Source organism: Macaca nemestrina, chromosome 7, assembly GCF_043159975.1.
Source record: "Macaca nemestrina isolate mMacNem1 chromosome 7, mMacNem.hap1, whole genome shotgun sequence".
In the NCBI taxonomy this organism is placed as follows: Eukaryota; Metazoa; Chordata; class Mammalia; order Primates; family Cercopithecidae; genus Macaca; species Macaca nemestrina.
Genome location: NC_092131.1, coordinates 92110918 through 92131470, shown reverse-complemented (window position 1 = coordinate 92131470; position 20553 = coordinate 92110918). Strand labels below are relative to the sequence as shown.

At 41.1% G+C, this 20553-nt stretch overlaps 1 protein-coding gene across 1 annotated transcript in view; it reads right to left on the bottom strand.

Annotated features, from left to right (window-relative positions):
- LOC105479405 (tetratricopeptide repeat domain 23) overlaps positions 1-20553 on the bottom strand; it is a 111003-nt gene that overhangs the window by 37587 nt on the left and 52863 nt on the right. Inside the window, 1 exon segment of the mRNA XM_011737337.3 lies at positions 1342-1447. Coding sequence (XP_011735639.2) covers positions 1342-1447 — 106 coding nt within the window.

Below are 20553 nucleotides of genomic sequence, written 5' to 3'. Positions count from 1 at the left end.
GCTGCCAGGGGCTGGAGCTAAGTAGCAGGTATGGGTTTTAGTTTGCCACAGTCCTCACCACTCTGTTTTGTCTCTCTCATACTATAGCCATCAGTTAGCTGCCATTTATAACTATGCTTGCTGCTGCTGCTGGTTTCTGATAACCACCTGCTTCACTCACATTGCTTGCTTGGTTCCTGTAGACATTTAGATTTGTGACTTGCTATTCTAGGAGTTTCCATCAAACATGTATTTTAAGTGTTTTATTAATAGGTATGGAATAGAAAGTACTTTCCTCCTATTACATGAATTTTAGGCACCAACAAGCAAACCTGATGGTTAGTGTGGAATGTTCTAGGAGCGGGGACAAGAAAGGTCACTTGTCTCCTCTCTCCATCCTTACACAGGCTCCTCCAGATCTAAAAAGGTGCTTCAAGCTCTAGCAGGTCAGAATGAGAGATCTGCAAGGTGTGATGGACAGATGGATAAACGCCGATGCCCCCTTCATCAGTTCCTCTGGGGACTGAAGCTCCCTGCCTGGCCCATGGATCTTTTTGGACCAGGTTGCTCATTGAAGCTTTCCCTTCACCTTCTCCCATGTGCTGGCCTCATTTTAGCGTAACTTCTGCTTCCTGAATCAACCCCATGCCTTCCAGATGTTGATTTTATGCTTTTGGGCACAGTGGACCTTATTTTATTCAGTACGTAATTATTTTTATTTGATATCTTGGAATACACCCCTAGGTTTTCTTTATGAATTGTACTCCATTTCTGAATATTATGACCAAAAAAAAAAATCATTAGTACTATGTGTTTTCTGCCAATGGAGGCACATTGTATGCTCTGTGTGCTCTGAGCCCAGGATGGTGGATTAAACAATTCCTTAAGCTTGATGCTCTACCTATTATGCGGGGACAAGAAAAACCATATGAGCCATAAATGGCAACTTCCTTTTGGAATCCTGAAGCCGTGTAAGTTCATCCTGATGGAAAGTTCAGCCCTGACAGTGTCTGGAGGCCGGCTGGCCCAGAGGCCAAAGCTGTTGCCACAACAATCTTTAAAAATAGATCACCTCTGAAAGCAGAGCAGATTTCCCTGTAAGCCCAGTACAGATGCTCTGGGGCTCTTAACAGCTACGTTTGCATAGAGATTAGCTGTATTTCAGAATAATAGATTAGAAGAACGCTAGAAGGGGAGAGAAACCAAAGGACTCTGAGGAAAGCAGCAGAGTAGCATAGCTGCAGATGATCAGATAAAACAGGCCTGTGTCGCAGCTCTGTTCACCTGTTAACCCATCTAGAAGACAGCTCCTTTATAGACCCAGGTGCCTGTGAGACAGGAGGAGAAAAGGATTCTTCTCACCATGGTGCTCGTGTCTCCCTGAAGCGACAGCAGCGTGGGCGACGATGTGTGCGGAGTCTGCTGCCTCCACTTGAGAGGGGCTTCTACTCAGGATGATGAGATGTGCCTGTCACCACAGAAAGAAGAAACATGTTGTTTACATACTTGGCAGCAGCAACAGGGAACTAACTGTCCTTGCAGAGATAAGCAGAAAGCCAAGGAACTTTCCAGCAAGCTAGAAGAAATGATTTATGTGGAAGTGAAATCAACTTGCAGGAGAGCTGGATTTTAAAAGGACTGAGTAGTGGAGGGAACACTGAACAATGAATCCAGATGGCTCAGTGCTATGGCCAGGGCCTGTCACTAAGCAAATCATTAAACGTCTATGATCCTTTGAGTCAGTGTCAGCAAAGAGGAAGAGGGAGTTACAAGAAGTAAAGAGATGGATAGAAGGTGTCAATGCTGTGCAGAGAAAGCGGACAAGTCCCGTGCCCTGCCTACCAGTCAGCCCCAAAAGTGGGACCTATCCATGGGTGTCAGCAGTCTCCCCACAGAAATACAGACTTCTTCTTTGTGCCTGTGCCACCAAGCCCATTTGCCTGCACCCTCTACAAACTCGCTCAGGGGAGTTGCCCAAGCACAGAAAGCAGCTCAGTTCCTTGAAAATAAAGTCCACTAAAATGTTTTTGCCCAGGCATGGTGGCTCATGTCTGTAATCCCAGCACTCTGGGAGGCCAAGGTGGCTGGATCACTTGAGGTCAGGAGTTCACGACCAGCTTGGCCAATATGGTGAAACCCCATCTCTACTAAAAATATAAAAATTAGCCGCGTGTGGTGGTGCATGCCTATAGTCCCAGCTATTTGGAAGGCTGAGGCACAAGAATCGCTTGAACCTGGGAGGTGGAGGTTGCAGTGAGCCGGGATTGCACCACTGCACTCCAGCCTGGGTGACAGAGACTCCATCTCAAAAAAAAAAAAAAATAGTTTTTAAACAACAAACAAAAAACTATGATCTTATGAACATAAAATCACAATAATCCTTTCAAATAACATGAAAAATACATGCTTTCAAATAAAAAGTAACTACTCATCTCCCTGTCAGCATTTGAGTTTTAAAATACTATTAGTAACTTGTTTACATTCATTCATACTTAGGATCGCCTACTATAGGACAGGCATGGGCTAGAAAGTGTGGGCAGTACAAAAAATAAAATATGGTGAAGTAAGATAATACACTAATGTGAGTCAGTAGGTAGTTCACAATTAATTGCCAAAAGAGTGACAGAATACTAAAATGCCATGAGTAGGCCAGGCATGGTGGCTCACAACTGTACTCCCAGCACTTTGGGGGGCTGAGGCTGGTAGATAGCTAGAGCTCAGGAGTTTAAGATCAGCCTGGGCAACATGGTGAAACCCTGTCTCTACAAAAAATACAAAAATTAGCCGGGTATGGTGTCATGTGCCTGTAGTCCCAGCTACTTGGGAGGGCTAAAGTGGGTGAATTGCTTTGAGCCCAGGAGGTTGAGGCTGCAATGAGGTATGATTATGCCACTGCACTTCAGCCTGGGTGACAGAGCAAGACCCTGTCACACACACACATACACACAAAAAGATAAAATGCTATGAGTTTAAAAAAGGAAAACACTAGGTTGGGATAGGCAAAATACACTAGCAATTCATAAGATGTAAGCTGCACTTTAATTCTTTTTTATTTGTGATACCAATTTTAATTTTCTTGATAATTGTTATCATCATTTTATACATGACAAAACTAAGATTGCTGAATGGGTGAGTACGATATCTCACAGCTAATAAGAGATAGAGATGAGTCTGACCCTGATCCTCTAACTTCAAATTCTGCTGTTTCTATCATGTCCTGAGTGCTGCCATTCCTCCGATCCTAGCCAGTGGTGGGAGACATCACTATCTGATGCCAGCACACTCCCCAGGGAACCCCGATTCGGTCCTCAGGAGCTGTGATTCATCCACGGGAGCTGGCACAGGAGATCGAGTCATCCCAGTTGAGCATTCTAGTCTGGACCATGCAGTCCTTCCTCCTCTTATGACCAGCTGAATACATTTCTGAGACTATAATCAGGGTGGAGATAGAATCTTCGACTCTAGACTGTCACCTTACTTGTCACATGCTAAAACCTGCCGAGCTACTGGCTCCGGACTTTTTATGATGGGGCTACTCCAAAATAAGATTGTAGGTAATAATTTTTATTGCTGTATTAGAATAATCAGAATTTCTTATTCATAAGTGCCAACAATACCCTTTGCTTTAAAGCAACTTTTCTTATTATCTAATATAAATTGAATATGTGATTTTGGCAACCCCAAATTAGCCACTGTCCTTGATTTGGCATGAAAGGCCCAGTCTTAAGCTCTGACTTGAAATGTTTTTCAAATAACGGGCACTATGAAATTCAACTTCATGTATGTATAGACAATAGGAGCCACAGGGATAGAGTCAAATTATTACTTGTGTAGTGTTTGGAGAAAGGAAAAAAGAGAGGAAATACTCACCCGCTCCAAAAGAATACCAAATGCAAATTGAGCCATGTTTACTTTGTTTTTCCCCTACTATCGCTACGATCTGTTATTTGAAGAGAACAATCACTGTGTAATGCCAGAAAAGCTTTAACTCATATGATGCAAAGACATATAGTATTTTAGATTAAAACTAAAACAAGAAAGATTTTATATTTTGTTTCTTCCTATTCAGTATTATAAATTCAAGAAAATGTTAATAGATATGTGTCTAACAAAATTATTTTCAAATGAATAATTACATGTTCTGAAACCACTGTAAGTTGTTTTTTTGCCATGGAGACAGAAAGCAAAGTTTTCCAAGAGCAAAATACACACAATATCAAGAAAGTGAGTCAGGCTGGGTGCGCTGGCTCATGCCTATCTCAGCACCTTGGGAGGCTGAGGCAGGAGGATCACTTGAGCTCAGGAGTTTGAGACTAGCCTGGGCAACATAGTGAGACCCTGTCTCTACTAAAAAATAAAAAAAAAAATTAGCCAGGGGTGGTGCCATACACCTGTAGTCCCAGCTACGCAGGACGCTGAGGTGGGAAGATCACTTGATCCTGGGAGATCAAGATTGCAGTGAGCAGTGATCGTGTACTGCACTCCAGCTTGGGTGACAGAGCAAGACTGTCTCAAAAAGTAAAAAAAGAAAGTGGGTCCTGAAAGCTTAAAGGGATTTGAATTTATCACAAAATTTTCATGACTTAAATATTTTTCTACATGAGATGCTAACATAAGCAAACATTTATTATTCATTATTCACTTCAGAAACTCAATCCCTAATGTAATTTATTTGATGTTCATGAAGCTTTTAAAAACCATAAGCTAGAGGGAAGGGGATTTGATGGGGGGCACCCATGATGTCTAAAATGAGCAAAATTAGCATCTCATTTATTCAGTAAAATTCAATTTAATTCTATTTAATTTAATTCATTCCTATTCAATTCAACTTATTTTCATTTTTAAATGCTTTCTACATGCCAGATATTGTGCTAACACTAGGAATTCCCCCCAAAAATTAGGCAGGAATTTTAGTTTTAAAGGCGCTCACATGTGAACTACAAAAATGTAGGATAGTTTGCATTTTATGCAGATTTACAGACACCACCCCTCATTAGGTTTTTGCACCCAGCTAACTAACTTCCTATCTACCCTTACTCTTGTCATCATTTCCCAAGATTTCAGTATCCATGAGATTGGCCTGTACTCAATCAGGCAAGAAAGAGATGGCACATGTAAACAGGTTAATAGAGGAAAAGAGGTCAATAAAATGATTCCTGGCATGGAGGAAATCCAAGGTGAGTGTGTTGGGTCCCAAGACAAGGTGCTGGGGGCATTTGCTATACCCAGAAAGAAGAATTGTAGGGAAATGAGCAGTGAGTTTCAGTAGAGACGCAGCCGACCTGCAGGGACCTTGAAGGGAGGGGCTGGAGGAATGGATGCTCTGTCTCCATGTCGTCCCTGGTCCAGGCTGTGTACCTCTCAGTCTGAGGGAAAGGGCACTGAGATGGTAATTAAAGGTCAGCCTCTGGGGCACAGAATAGGGCTGCGAAGGATGCAGAGTGTAGCTGAAGGACCAAATGGAAATGTCCAGCAAACGACCCAGCTAACACCTTGGCCTCTCAGGTTTCTAACAGACTTACTTTCCTCGTTACTCTCAGCTGCCCAGTCCCCGGGTCACACTCCAGACCTCATCATCGCCCACTCTGTGCTACCACTGGATCCTCCAGCTCACAGACCCATTTTGACTCTTGGGAGGCCCTGGATCTGCTGCATCCATGCACATCTACTCCACTGCCCCCTGACATTCTCACTAGTCATCCACCCCTCCTGCTGTCCTTCCCTTCTTCTTCAGCTTAATGGGCACCGCCCATTGCCTGTGTTGAAAATGCCCTCCACTGATGCATTAATTGAGATGGTAAAAAATGGGGAACCACCTAAATATCTATCAGCAGGGGAATGAACATATTGTGGTTTATTCTACAAGTTCTTGATTGAACTCCATCTACATATGTTAACATGGTTATATTTCAAAAACATACCACTGAGTGAAAGAAGCAACTTGTAAAAGGAGGCAAACATCATGGCACCATTGATTTTCAAGTTTCTTTTTTGGGGCAGAAGAACCCAAACAAAATCTTCTGTGGTTCTCTAATATACACAGCAGGAAAGAGTAGAACAGCTGCTCTCACAGAAGTAGGTGGATGGGGCCTGGAAGTCTGACTACCTGCTCCCAGCTGGCTGCCCCAGAACCTCCATGGAACATGAGGGCTCAGGGTGACACAGATTGAGAACCACAGCACATGCTGGGCAGTAAGGCTTCCTTAGGGAGTGAGTACAAAGGATGTTGACAAAGCTAGTGATTAGACTACACTGTCTTTCCAAACTCAACCATTGTTCACAATTGCGAACAATGCTTCATTTGCTAAGGGAATATAAATACCCTGTTACATGCATCTGAGAGCATTTAAGGACTAGGAATCACAGTTAACAGAATTATAGGCATCCTGCTTGCATCTCCTGGATTTTTGCAAGAGATCAAGTAATGGGCCTCGCGGGGGCTCCATAGTTTGGCCACACTCACTCCTTCTCCTCATGATTTATTAATCTCCCCAGGGCTTCCATTTCCCCTCATGTCCTTTGTTCTTTTTAGTATCTTATGGTTACATTTATCAACTGTCATCTTGAAGCTGAGGAGGAATGTTTAATATCCCCAAATCCCTTGGGGTGCTGGCATGTTGGACTGGGTTAAAAACAAACAAAAAACCTCTAATATCCCACATTGAACAAGGTCATTAATTAAGAAAAAACAAACAAACTCATCCACAAGACCAAGGACCTCAACCCCTGCCAAGGCACAGAGCAGCTGTTCCATCCTGGTGCCTTGTGTGTGTGTTTGGGGGAAACCACAGATTCCTCAGTGCCAATCAAGCTGTCAATAGATGCAGCCAGAGCCAGAACTGGCAGACTTTTATCTAACTGGGCCTGTCCCCTTGGATTTGTAAAATGTGTAATATTTCCTAAAGAGAAAGCTTGATGACTAGTGAAAAGGATGAGAGATACTTCTATTTCTGCAGGCAGACCCCATCATCTGAACACTCAACTTCAAACCCTGGGAGGAGTCTGAGTGTAGAATCCCAGCTCTTGGGGGTGGGGTGGGTCTTGGGGGTGAGGGAAATATATTTTCCCCCCACTCTGCAATAATTAGGGGTTCAGTGACAGAGCAAAATCTCTCCTACAGCAAAGTAGAGAGTAAGTACACAAGAAGATCAAGGTACATTTGTGGACTTAGCCTGGATGTATTTACTCTGGAGATGAGAACACTCAGGGAGGAGACAATAGAATTCTTCAACTTAGTCACAGCCAGGATCTCTTTGTACAGCTGAGGGCGAGCAATGGAGGGACACAGGGAAGGAAGGAACTGACACCGATTCAGCATCTTCTTCTGCCATGTGTGGTACTAAGTGAAGTTTACCACTCACAGGTTCACTCAGTCTCAAAATGACCATTGAAAGTGATGTGAACAGCCCAATTTACAGAAGGGGAAATTAAGCCGCCAGGATATTAGGCTACTGGTTGAAGGTCACATTGTGGGTCAGTGGCAGAACAGAGATTCAGACTAAGGCCTATAATTCCCAACTGCATACTTTTCTAGTCTAACACTTGGTTATTGAGAGGGTAGAAGTTACAGAAAGATGATTTTCTAATCAATGTAATGAAGAGCTATTTAATGGTCAGAGAAAGAGGTTGTGAAAGAGTAGACTGTCTAGAAATGCAGTGGGCTGCCTAGATGGAAGAGTGAGGTGCTAACATGTGGATGCCTTAGCAGCTTCTAAATGCTTTAGAGGGATGCCATAAAGGAGAGAAAAGCAGCAGATGGTGGTTAGAGAAGATGTTATGGTGCCGTCCACCAAGAGTCTATGAGTCTGCTTGGTTTCAAGTTTGTGCCTTAATTCAACAGAAGTTGAAGTCCACTTGTCATTGGAGGTGTGAGCTTGCTGTTTCTTTTATAACTGACTAGTTGTGAAGCTGCATAGCTTTCCTTCTCATCCTGCCAAAACTGGTCATTTCACTCTTCAAATTTGAGCTGACACCCTTACGCAAGACAGGGTCACATTGCAGCCCCAGGTTGCCATTTCCTTCCCTCTCCCATCTCTGCCCAGCAGGGAAGCCTTTCGTGGCTACACACACCTTGGAGGCTGGGGCAGCTGGTGAACCTTGGCTAAGAAAAAGATGGAGCTGGGAATCCCTGGGGGATTAGATGAACAGGAAGTCACTGGGAGCAGAGAGCATTGGAAAACTGAGTTCTGAGGGCCCTGGACTAAGCTAGTTTCTTTTAATAGTCAGAGAAAGTCCTCAGTGGCAGCTCTCCAGTTGTCAATTTTAGCTCCTCCAAAGAGCTGGGGAGAAAAAGCACTACTCTGTATAAGCATTAGCAACAAAATAGATACCTCAGGGCTTATATTTTCTTCGTTTGGTTGCAAGTATGTGTTTTCTTAAAACTTCATTAGATTTTTAAATGATAAGGGTATTACCTGCATATAATCTTCAAAAATTTTAAGTGGTGGAAAAGAATAAACAATTGAAATTAAAAATACTCCTTCCCCCTTCTACCTGCCTCACCCTCTTTTTCTCCCCATTCTCAGCCTTACAGCTAATCAGTTTCCTGTATTGTTCCAGAAATTAATCTCTCTCTCTCTCTCTCTCTCTCTCTCTCTCTCTCTCACACACACACACACACACACACACACACAATCATAACCCAGCCATGCGCCACTCTTAGCTTCATCTCCTATGACCCATACTGGGCTCCAGCCACAATGGCCAGACAGCTAAATTGCATTTCTTTAATTACGAGTGAGGCTGAGAACTCTCTCTCTCTCACACACACACACACACACACGCACACATGCACAATCATAACCCAGCCACATGCTGCTCTTAGCTTCATCTCCTATGACCCATACTGGGCTCCAGCCACAATGGCCAGACAGCTAAATTGCATTTCTTTAATTACGAGTGAGTCCGAGGATTATTTTTGTATGGTTATTGGTCATTTATGTTTCCTCTTCTGTAAACTGTATGTTCCTGTCCTGTGCATGTTTCTACTGAGTTGTCTTTTTTATCCAGATTTTTAAAGAACTCCTTCTATATTTTCTTCTCTTTGACATTTATGTTTTGACTTTATGATATATTATCACAGAGTAGCTTTTCATTTTTACTCTGTCAAATTTATCACTTTCTTCCTTTCTCTTTTTCTCTTCTGTCTCCTAATGTATACTGATCTGTATATATGCAGAGAAAAATTGTTCAGCAAGTGTCAATACTGGCTATTTCTGGGCCAGGAGGTCTGAGGTGACTGGTGGCATATATTTGATCTTTCCTATATAGCTTGATTTTTAAAAAACAAAGAGCATGTATCATTTTTAGAAAAAGTAGTTATTACTTAAAAAAAAACAAACAAACAGTAATCTTCCCCATTGTGGCACTTGGATTGATGTCATTCTTAGAAAATTTTTATAGTGAAACAATATGAAACAATATGAAACAATAAGTGAAATAGTATGAAAATGGACTAATACAGTAAATTGGTACCAGTAGAACGGGGCATTGCTATAAGATACCAGAGAATGTGGAAGCGACTTTGGAACTGGGTAATGGGCAGAGGTTGGAAAAGTTTGGAGAACTCAGAAGACAGGAAGATGTGGAAAAGTTTGGAACCTCCTAAAGACTTGTGGAATGGCTTTGGCCGAAATGCTGATAGTGATAAGGACAGTGAAGTCCAGGCTGAGGTGGTCTCAGATGGAGATGAGGAACTTGCTGGGAACTGGAGTAAAGGTCATTCTTGCTATGCTTTAGGAAAGAGACTGGTGGCTTTTTGGCCCTGCCCTAGAGATCTGTGGAACTAACTTGAGAGAAATGATTTTCGGTATCTGGTGGAAGAAATTTCTTTCTTTCTTTTTTTTTTTTTTTGAGACAGAGTCTCGCTCTGTCACCCGGGCTGGAGTGCAGTGGTGCAATCTCGGTTCACTGCAACCTCCGCCTCCTGGGTTCAAGCGATTCTCCTACCTCAGCCTCCTGAGTAGCTGGGACTACCGGCACGTGCTGCCAGGCCTGGCTAACTTTTTGTACATATATATATTTTTTTAGTAGACAAGGGGTTTCATGTGTTGGCCAGGATGGTCTTGATCTCTTGACCTCGTGATCCACCTGCCTCGGCCTCCCAAAGTTATGGATTACAGGCATGAGCCATTGCTCCTGGCCTGGTGGAAGAAATTTCTAAGCAGCAAAGCATTCAAGAAGCAACAGAGCATAAAGTTTGGAAAATTTGCAGCCTGACAATGCAGTAGAAAAGAAAAACCCATTTTCTGGGGAGAAATTCAAGCTGTCTGCAGAAATTTGCATAAGTAACGAGGAGCTGAATGTTAATCACCAAGACAATGGGGAAAATGTCTCCAGGGCATGCCAGAGACCTTCACAGCAGCCCCCCTCATCACAGGCCCTGAGACAGTAGGAAAAACGATTTTGTGGGCCCAGGACCCCCCTGCTGTGTGCAGCCTAGGGACTTGGTACCTTGCTTTCTGCTCCAGCCATGGCTAGAAGGGGCCAAGGTACAGCTTGGGTGTGGCTTCAGAGGGTGCAAGCCCCAAGCCTTGGTAGCTTCCATGAGGTGTTGAGCCTGCGGCTACACAGAAGTCAAGAACTGAGGTTTGGGAACCTCTGCCTAGATTTCAGAAGATGTATGGAAATGCCTGGGTGTCCAGGCAGAAGTGTGCTGCAGGGACGAAGCATGCACAGAGAACCTCTGCTAGGGCAGTGTGGAAGGGAAATGTGGGATGGAAGCCCCTACACAGAGTCTCCACTGGGCACTGCCTAGTGGAGCTGTGAGAAAAGGGCCACGGTCCTCCAGACCTCAGAATTGTAGGTCCACTGACAGCTTGCACTGTGCTCTGCAAAAGCCACAGACACTTGATGCCAGCCCATGGAAGCAGCCAAGAGGGGGGCTGTACCCTGCTGAAGGCCCTGGAGCTCATCTCTTGCATGAGTATGACCTGGATGTGAGACATGGAGTCAAAGGAGATCATTTTGGAACTTTAAGGTTTAATTACTACCTTATTGGATTTTGGACTTGCACGGGGTCTGTAGCCCCTTTGTTTTAGCCAATTTCTCCCATTTGGAATGGGTGTATTTACCCAATGTCTATACTCCCACTGCATCTAGGAAGTAACTAACTTGCTTTTGATTTTACAGGCTCATAGGTGGAGGGGACTTGCCTTGTCTCAGATGAGACTTTGGACTTGGACTTTTGGGTTAACATTGGAATGAGTTAAGACTTTGGGGGACTGTTGGAAGGGCATGACTATGTTTTGAAATGTGAAGACATGAGATACGGGAGAGGCCACAGGCAAAATGATATGGTTTGGCTTTGTGTCCCCACCCAAATCTCACCTTGCATTGTAATCCCACAATGCCTACGTGTCATGGGAGGGACCTGTGGGAGGTAATTAAATCATGGGAGTGGTTTCCCCCATGCTGTTCTCATGATGGTGAATGAGTTCTCATGAGATCTGATGGTTTTATAAGTGTCTGGCATTTCCCTTGCTGGCTCTCATTCTCTCTCCTGCTGTTCTGTGAACAGGAGCCTTTTGTCATGATTGTAAGTTTCCTGAGGCCTCCCCAGTCATGCAAAACTGTGAGTCAATTAAACCTCTTTTCTTCATAAATTATCCAGTCTTGGGTATTTCCTTATAGCAGTGTGAGAATGGACTAATATAACTGCATTCTACATCTTTCCTAATTCTAAACAGAAGGCTAGTATTAATATTTTCAGAAATGTTTAAAATTAAAAATAGCATTATTCTGATTATTTACAATAAATTGATTGCATATTTATAGCAAGTGCACAGCAACTACTAAGAGCCAATCAGAGGCACTGCCATTAGCTGAGAACTCTGCACCTGCCAGGAGCCATGTGGGAGCACTCAGCAGCCATCACCCCTGGCCTGACCAAGGCCAGTAAGTTGTCCAGGCTGAGACCCAAAGCTAGATTTTCTGGCTCCAAAGCTGTCAGTTGAGCAACTGATGAATTTAATGATTTCATTATACTTTGCAAGTCAAAATACCCTAAATTTGGGAACTCCTGACTGGCAGAGCTACCCTGGAAACTGAAAAGAGGGATATGCAATTCAAGTGAGAGATGGGAAAAAGCAACCCAAGCTAGGACTGTTATGGGTGTGTTAATTTATACACACCCATAAACATACTCTCACTCACATAAGGAGAACCCTGTGATTTTTCTTTTGGATAGGAAAATAAGGTTTTATTGCCAAAATCTGCCATGAGGAGTTTCAGAAACAATCACATTTCCAATGTTTTCTTCCGGACCCCTGCGGTAGAGGGAGGGATGAGGTAGATGACGGCTCTTTCATCAGACCCTGGGACTGCTGCCTTCTTTGTGTTGGCTCTCCAGGACTTGGTTTATTTTTCTCCATTTTAATGAGCTAATCCCTAAAATGCTTTGGAACTTTTCTGTATTTTACAGGAAATAAAAGGTCTTTTCTCTCTGGGTATTTCTGTCACTCCAGAGGAATGAAGGGTGAAAAACAACAGGGAAAAAATAACAAAACCTCTTTGTGTATACTTAATAAACGGCTTTTATACATGGGTCCCCTTCGAGGGCTGTGGCCTTACTGCACCTTTCTGTATCTTAGGTAAATCTCCTAAAGGAAAGAGAAGGATTGAAACATGTTTAATAATTACTGTTAAGAAATAAAAGTAGCTTATACTGGCAGAAGGCCTAATAGTTCACAAAGCACTTTCCATTTTGAACCTTTGAGTAGTTCTATGAAGTGGATGGAATATTTTGTAGGTTATTTTTTTAAGGAGCTAAATGACTTGCCTACAATCAAACAGCTGATAAACAGAATAGTCTGAACTCCAACCCAGATTTTTTTTACTTCAAATTCAGTATTATTTTCATTTCACCAAGGTATTTCTTTAATAATCTGCAATTAGTTTTAAAACACTCTCTAATATTTTTTAACCTCAAGAATAAACAACAGCAAAAGTCACCTATCGAACTTCATAAGTATTATAAAAATGAGTGAATTCCACTATAACCTGGATACAGGGAAATCCTTCTAACTTAGGGTCACAGGAAAGGTTGAAAATTTGAACACATTTAGAAAACTTGTGTGGCCAAAAGCAGAAATAGCACTAATAAATGAGTTCAGCAAGGTTGCAGGATACAAGATAAACATAAAAAACCATGTATTTCTATACATGAATAATCAGAAAATGAAATTTTAAATGCTTCCATTTGTAATAGCATGAAAAATAATAAAATACTTAGGAATAAATTTACCAGAAGAAGTACAAAGCTTATACTCTAAAAACTACAAAACATGGTTGAATGACATGAAAGAAGAGCTAAGTAAATAGATATCCCATGTTCAATGATTGAAAGACTTAATATTGTTAAGATGTCAATACTTCCCAAATTGTGATACAGATTCAATGTAATCCCTACCAAAATCCTGGTGTTTTTTTGTTTTGTTTTTTTGCAGAAATTGACAAGCTGATCCTAAAATTCACATAAAAATTCAAAGGATCCAGAATAGCCAAAAGAATCTTAAAAAAGAAGAACAAAATTAGAGATTTGCACTGATTTCAAAACTTACAACAAAACAACACTAATTAAGACAATGTGATACTGGCATAAGGATAAACACATAGATCAATGGACAGAATTGAGAATCTAGAAATAAACCCTTACATTTATGGCCAATTTATTTTGACAAGGGTCCCAAGATAATTTGATGGTGAAAGAATAGTCCTTTCAATAAATAGTGCTAGGACAATTGGGATAGCCACTTCCCCCCACACTCCCTCAAAAAAGGAAGTTGGACCCCTATATCTCACACCATATATAAAAATTAACTCAAAATGAATCAAAGACCCACGTGTAAGAGCTAAAAATTATACAAACTCTTAGAAGAAAACATAGATGTAAGCCTTCATGACCTTGGATTAGGGAATGATTTCTGAGATGTGATGCCAAAAGCACAAGCAAAAAACAAACAAACAAACAAAAAACCCACACAAACAAACAAACAAAACCATAGACAAGTTGGACAATCAAAATGAAAAACTTTTGTGCTTCAAAGGACACTATAAAAAAGTCAAAAGACAACCCACAGATTGGGAAACACCTCACAGATAAGGCTCTAGTATCTAGTATCCAGAATATGTAAATAACTATTATCAGTCAACAATAAAAAGACAAACAACCCTATTAAAAATATGCAAAGATTTTCCATAGACATTTCTCCCAGGAAGATATACAAATAGCCAATAAGCTTATGAAAAGATGTGCTACGTCATTAGTCATTAGGGAAATTCTAATAAAAAGCCACAATGAGGTATCACTTCATATGCACTACAATGACTGAAATTAAAAATGACAGATACTAAGAAGTCTTGGTGAGGATGTGGAGATATTGGAACTTTCATAAATTGTTGGTGGGAATGTAAAATAGTGAGGCTGCTTTGGAAAATAGCACAGTAGTTCCTTGAAAAGTTAAATGTAGAGTTACCATATGATTCAGCAATTCCACTTGTAGCCTTATACCCAAGAGAAATAAAAACATATGTCCATACAAAAAATTGTATATGAATGTTCACAGCAGTATTATTCATAATAGCCAAAAACTGGAAGCAACCCAAATGTCCATCTACTGATAAATGGATAAAAAAATGAGGTGAATCTGTATAATGGAATATTATTCCACCATGAAAAGGAATGAAGAACTGATACATGCTAAACATAGATGAACCTTGGACATATTATGCTAAATGAAAGAAGTCAGAAACAAAAGACCATATACTGTATGATTCTGTTTATATGGAATGTCTAGAATAGAAAAATCCATAGAAATAGAAAATAAATTGATGGTTGCCAGGATATGGGGGAAGAGGGAGGAATGACTGCCAATGAGTATGGAATTTCTTGAAAATACTCTGGAATTAGATAGTGGTAATGGTTACAAAACTCTGTGAATATAATAAAACCACCACATTGTACATTTTAAATGGGTAAATTTTGTGGTATACAAATTTTCTCAAAAAACACCATGAACAAAATTTTAAAAAATAAATTGGGTAAAAATATTTACAACATATCTCATAAATAAAGGGGCAATATGTATAAGAGATAAAGGATTTCTAGCAGTTAAGAAAACTGAACCAAAGCTTCTATTTAAAAATGGTGAAATGATAGGAATATTTCACAAAAAAGATAATTGACAAAAAATACATGAAAGTCACTTAAACATATGAAAAGATGTTCAACCCCTTTTTAAAAAATATAAATGCAAATTAAAACTATCCTGAGACGTCATTTCTCACTCATCAAATTGGAATTAACTCAAAAGCTTGACAGTGTACTTTGCTGAAACAGGTTGTGGGGAAATTGGCACTATCATACACTGCTAATGGAAATACAAATGATACAAGCTTAATTAAAAGGCAATTTGGCAATACAGTAGTAGAATTCCAATAAGACAAACTTACCAATTAAGTTTTGTAGTAAATAAAACTACCAATATATACACTCCCTTCAGCCTAGTGTCCCACGCCTAGGAATTTTCTCTGAAGATACAACTCCAACAATACAAAAATAATTTCAAAATATTAAAACCTATCTAAATGCCCCAAAGTGGAAACTATTTGGAAAAAGCCCACAGTACATACATAAAATGTATTATTATACATCTCTACAAGTAAGGGAGATTTCTATGAACTGCTATAAAGTTCATAGTATGAAGGTTTCCAGATATACTGTTATATGAAAAAAAAGCAAACATACTAATAACAAATAAATAACTTTGTTAGGGAGGGAAAGAGAGGGACATTCCTAACAGCAGAATGCCAACTGATAAGTGTGGATAAAATGGTAGAATGGAAAATAATTATTTTACAACCACCACAGTTATGACTGGTTCAGGAAAGATTCATCAATAGATGTGTTAAACCCAGAGGGAAAATTTATGTGAGAAGCAAGATATTTACATAATCTTAAAATGTGTCTTTAAAGATGCTTATTAGCTGCAAGGGAAAAAACAGTTACTATATAGTGAAGAAACTGTACACCACCATGCATGGGTGATAAAAATTAATATCACCAGAAAAGGACAGATGGATTTCATGTGCCTCTGAATGAAATACCACAAGAAGGTACAATATCCCTTTGTAGTATTCTAGCTTGGCATGCTTCACTCATGAGGAAACATCAGACAAACCCAAACCAAGGAACAGTTTATAAAACAGCTGCCTTATATTCTTCAAAAATTTCAATGTCATAAGAAACAGACTGAATGAGAAACTATTCTAGATTAAAGGAGAGAAGAGCTATGACAACTAACTATAATACATGATCCTGGAGCGGATCCTGCATTGGAGGAAAAAGAATTGCCATAAAGGGCCTAATTGGGACAATGGACAAAATGGAATATGATCAATGTTCAAAATTCCCTGAAAAGCCAGGAGTAAGTGGTTCATGCCTGTAATCCCAGCACTTTGGGAGGCTGAAGCGGGTGGACTGCTTGAGCCCAGGAGTTTGAAACCAGCCTGGGCAACGTGGCGAAAATAATATGTAAAAATTGGCTGGGTGTGGCAGTGCACGCCTATAGTCCCAGTGACTTAAAGGGCTGAAGCGGGAGGATTGCTTGACCTGGGAGGGCGAGGCTGCAGTGAGCTGTGTTTGCGCCACTACACTCCAGCCTGGGTGACAAGCAAGACCTGTCTAAAAAATAAATAAATAAGTAAATAAAATTCCTGGCTTTGATAGCTATATTGTGGTTACATATCTTTTTTTTTTTTTCCTAGGCTGGAGTGCAGTGGCGTGATCTTGGCTCACTGCAACCTCCACCTCCTGGGTTCAAGCGATTCTCCTGCCTCAGCCTATCAAGTAGCTGGAATTAGAGGTGTGCACCACCCCGCCTGGCTAATTTCCTTGTTCTTATAAAATATACACTGAAGTATTCAGGGATAAAAGGACATGATATATTGAACATATTTTCAAATGATTAAAAAATATAAACAATTATCTCTGAGTACATTTGTCTGTGTATATATATGTGTGTATGTTTGTATGTATGTCTATATAGATAAATAGAGAAAACAAATGTGGCAAAATACGTCACAATGGTGGTGAATCAGGGTGCTGCAAATGAAAGGCACTACATAACTCACTTCCCATTTCCAAAGCGCTAAGGACTCCTGGGAGTGATAAAACCTACATGCCGCGCAGTGGCTCACACCTGTAATCCCAGCACTTTGGGAGGTAGGTGGATCACCTGAGGTTGGGAGGTCAAGGCCAGCCTGACCAACACCAAGAAACCCTGCCTCTACTAAAAATACAAAATGAGCCGGGCATGGTGGCACATGCCTGTAATCCCAGCTACTAGGGAGGATAAGGCAAGACAAACGCTTGAATCTGGGAGGCGGAGGTTGGTGAGACAAGATTGCACCACCACACTCTGGCCTGGGAAACAAGAGTGAAACTCCATCTCAAAACAAAAACAAAAACAAAAAAACCAAAACCAAAACAAAACAACACTATAAAACTATAAAACTCCTAGAACATGACACAGGAGAAAATTTAGATGACCTTGGACTTGGTGATGACTTTTTAGATGTATCACCAAAGGCACAATCCATGAATGACAGAAATGATAAGCTGGATTTCATTAAAATTAAAAATTTCTGCTCTGCAAAAGACATTGTCAAGAGAATTAAAAGCCACAGACTGGTAGAAAATCTTACAAAAGACATATTGAATTAAGGACTGTTATCCCAAATATACAAAGAACTCTTAAAAACTCAACAATAAGAAAATAAACAAATTTATTTTAAAAATGGGCCAGTAACTTTGACATCTCACCAAAGAAGATATACAGATGACAAGCCCATGGAAAGATGCCCCACATCATATATCACCAGGGAAATACAAATTAAAAGAACCATGAGATACCACTACACACCCATTAGACTGGCCTAAATCCAGGACACTGAAAACATAAGTACTGGCTTGGATACTTGATGGATATCAAGGATATGCAGCGGCAGAAACTCTCATTCATTGCTGGTGGGAATGTAAATGGTATAGCCATTTTGGAAGGCAGTTTGGTGGTTTCTTACAAAACTAGTTGTTGCCAGAGTTTAGGGGGAAGGAGAGATGAACAGGCAGAGCATGGAAGATTTTTAGGGCAGTGAAGCCACTCTATGTGATACTATAATAGTAAATACATGATGCTGTAAGTTTGTGCAAACCCATAGAATGTACAATGCCAAGAGTGAACCTGAATGTAAACTATGGACTTTAGGTGATAATGATGTGTCAATGTAGGCTCATCAATTATAACAAATGTATGATTCTAGTGAGGGAGGGTATGCATGGGGGTGGCAGGCAGGGGCTATATCTTTGTACATGCCACTCAATTTTGCTGTGAACCTAAAACTGCTTAAAAGAAAAAAGCCTATTAAAAAGTTTGTTGGGAGGCTGAGGCGGGGGGATCTCTTGAGTTCAGGAGTTCGAGACCAGCCTGGCCAACATGGTGAAACCCTGTCTCTACTACAAATACAAAATAGCCGGGCACGGTGGTGCATGTCTGTAATCCCAGCTACTCGGGAGGCTGAGGTAGGAGAATCCCTTGAACCCAGGAGGCGAAGGTTGCAGAGAGCCAAGATCGTGCCACTGCACTCCAGAGTGAGACTCTGTCTCAAAAAAAAAAAAGAAAGAAAAAAAAAAGTTTGAGAGATATGGGTTAAGAAAAAAAAATTAAAGTAAATTTGAGACTCTATTCTGTAAAATGAGAGTAAAATAATGTAAAAAGCTGGCATGGTTGGTACAAAACTGCTTCATTTAAGAACAACAAAAAAAAAACTGCCGGTGGCAAGGTACATCAAAAACAATTCTGTGGCAGAATGTTAATATGAATCCATATGAACTTCCTCCTACTAGTTTAATTTCTGGACATTTACCCCTGGAAATAATGCAAGAAACTATAAAAGGCTTTTGTATAAGAATATTTACAGTTATTGATACTAACAAAAAATTGTAAACCTGCCAGTGTTCCTATGCTAAGTAAATGTTGCCATGAGCCACAGTGACCTAGGCCAGAAACCTGATGTAAAGCTGGACTCCTCCTCGAGATCTGCATAACCCCCAGGCCTGTCACATCTACTCCCCACATATCTCTCAGATCTGTCCATGCCTCTCCATTTTCACCAGCACCACGTGAGTATGGGCTGTCTCACCCCCAACCTGAACTGCTGCAGTCATCATCTGTGAGTTATCCCCCTGCTTATCCCACCACCATCCAGTCCATTCTCCATACCGCAGAGTGGTCCCTCCAGAATGATAATCTGATGATGCCCATCTCCCTGCCTGAAAACCTTCATCTGCCCTTAAGAGGAAGCTCAAATTCCTTAATATGACTTTCAACATCTACCTAAACGATACCCGTCTACTGCCTTTGCCATTCCCACAGCCCAGGCAGAGGGAGCTTCTTATAGCTCCCTGAATGTGTCAAGCTTTGTCTAACCTTCAGACCTTACCACGTGCTCTGCCCTCTTGTCTAGGCTTGTCTTCCCCCAAAAACATCTCAGTACTTTTTGTAACTGCCAACTATACTTGCTATCTTTGGTCTCTCACATCTCACCTGCTATATAATCTGGTTTCTGTTCTTTTGTTTTGTTTTGTTTTTGAGACGGAGTCTTGCTCTGTTGTCCAGGCTGGAGTGCAGTGGTGCAATCTCAGCTCACTGCAAGCTCCGCCTCCCAGGCTCATGCCATTCTCCTGCCTCAGCCTCCCGAGTAGCTGGGACTACAGGCTCCCACCATCATGCCCGGCTAATTTTTTGTATTTTTAGTAGAGACGGGTTTCACTGTGTTAGCCAGGATGGTCTTGATCTCCTGACCTTATGATCCGCCTGCCTTGGCCTCCCAAAGTGCTGGGATTACAGGTGTGAACCACAGTGCCTGGTCTGGTTTCTGTTCTAATCATCACCCCAGTATTCACCTCAACAAAGTCATCAATGAAAGAAAAAGAAAAAAAAAATAACATAAAAGGAAAGAGAAAATTAAAAACATCCAAATTTAGCACTATGTATCAGGTACTGTGCTAAGCTCTTTACAAACTTATTTATCCTCTCTGGAATTCCATGTCCTCCAAAACAGTGAAAGGTATCAAAAAGGAGGGAGGCCAGGCGCAGTGGCTTACGTCTGTAATCCCAGCACTTTGGGAGGCCAAGGTGGGTGGATCACGAGGTCAGGAGATGGAGTCAGGAGTTCACAACCAGCCTGGCCAACATGGTAAAACATCGTCTCTACTAAAAATACAAACATTAGCCGGGCATGGTGGTGGGCACCTGTAATCCCAGCTACTCGGGAGGCTGAGGCAGGAGAATCGCTTAAACCCAGGAGGTGGAGGTTGCAGTGAACCCAGATCGCACCTGCACTTCAGCCTGGGCAACAGAGCGAGACTCCACTCAAAAAAAAAAAAAAAAAAAAAAGAAAAAGAAGAAAAGAAAAGAAAGGGACAGAGGACACCACTTTCATTTTTCCTTTTCCTCCCTGTTTTCCTGGCAATCTTTCTCTGTTTCATTTGCTAGGTAATCCTTCTTTACTTCAGTT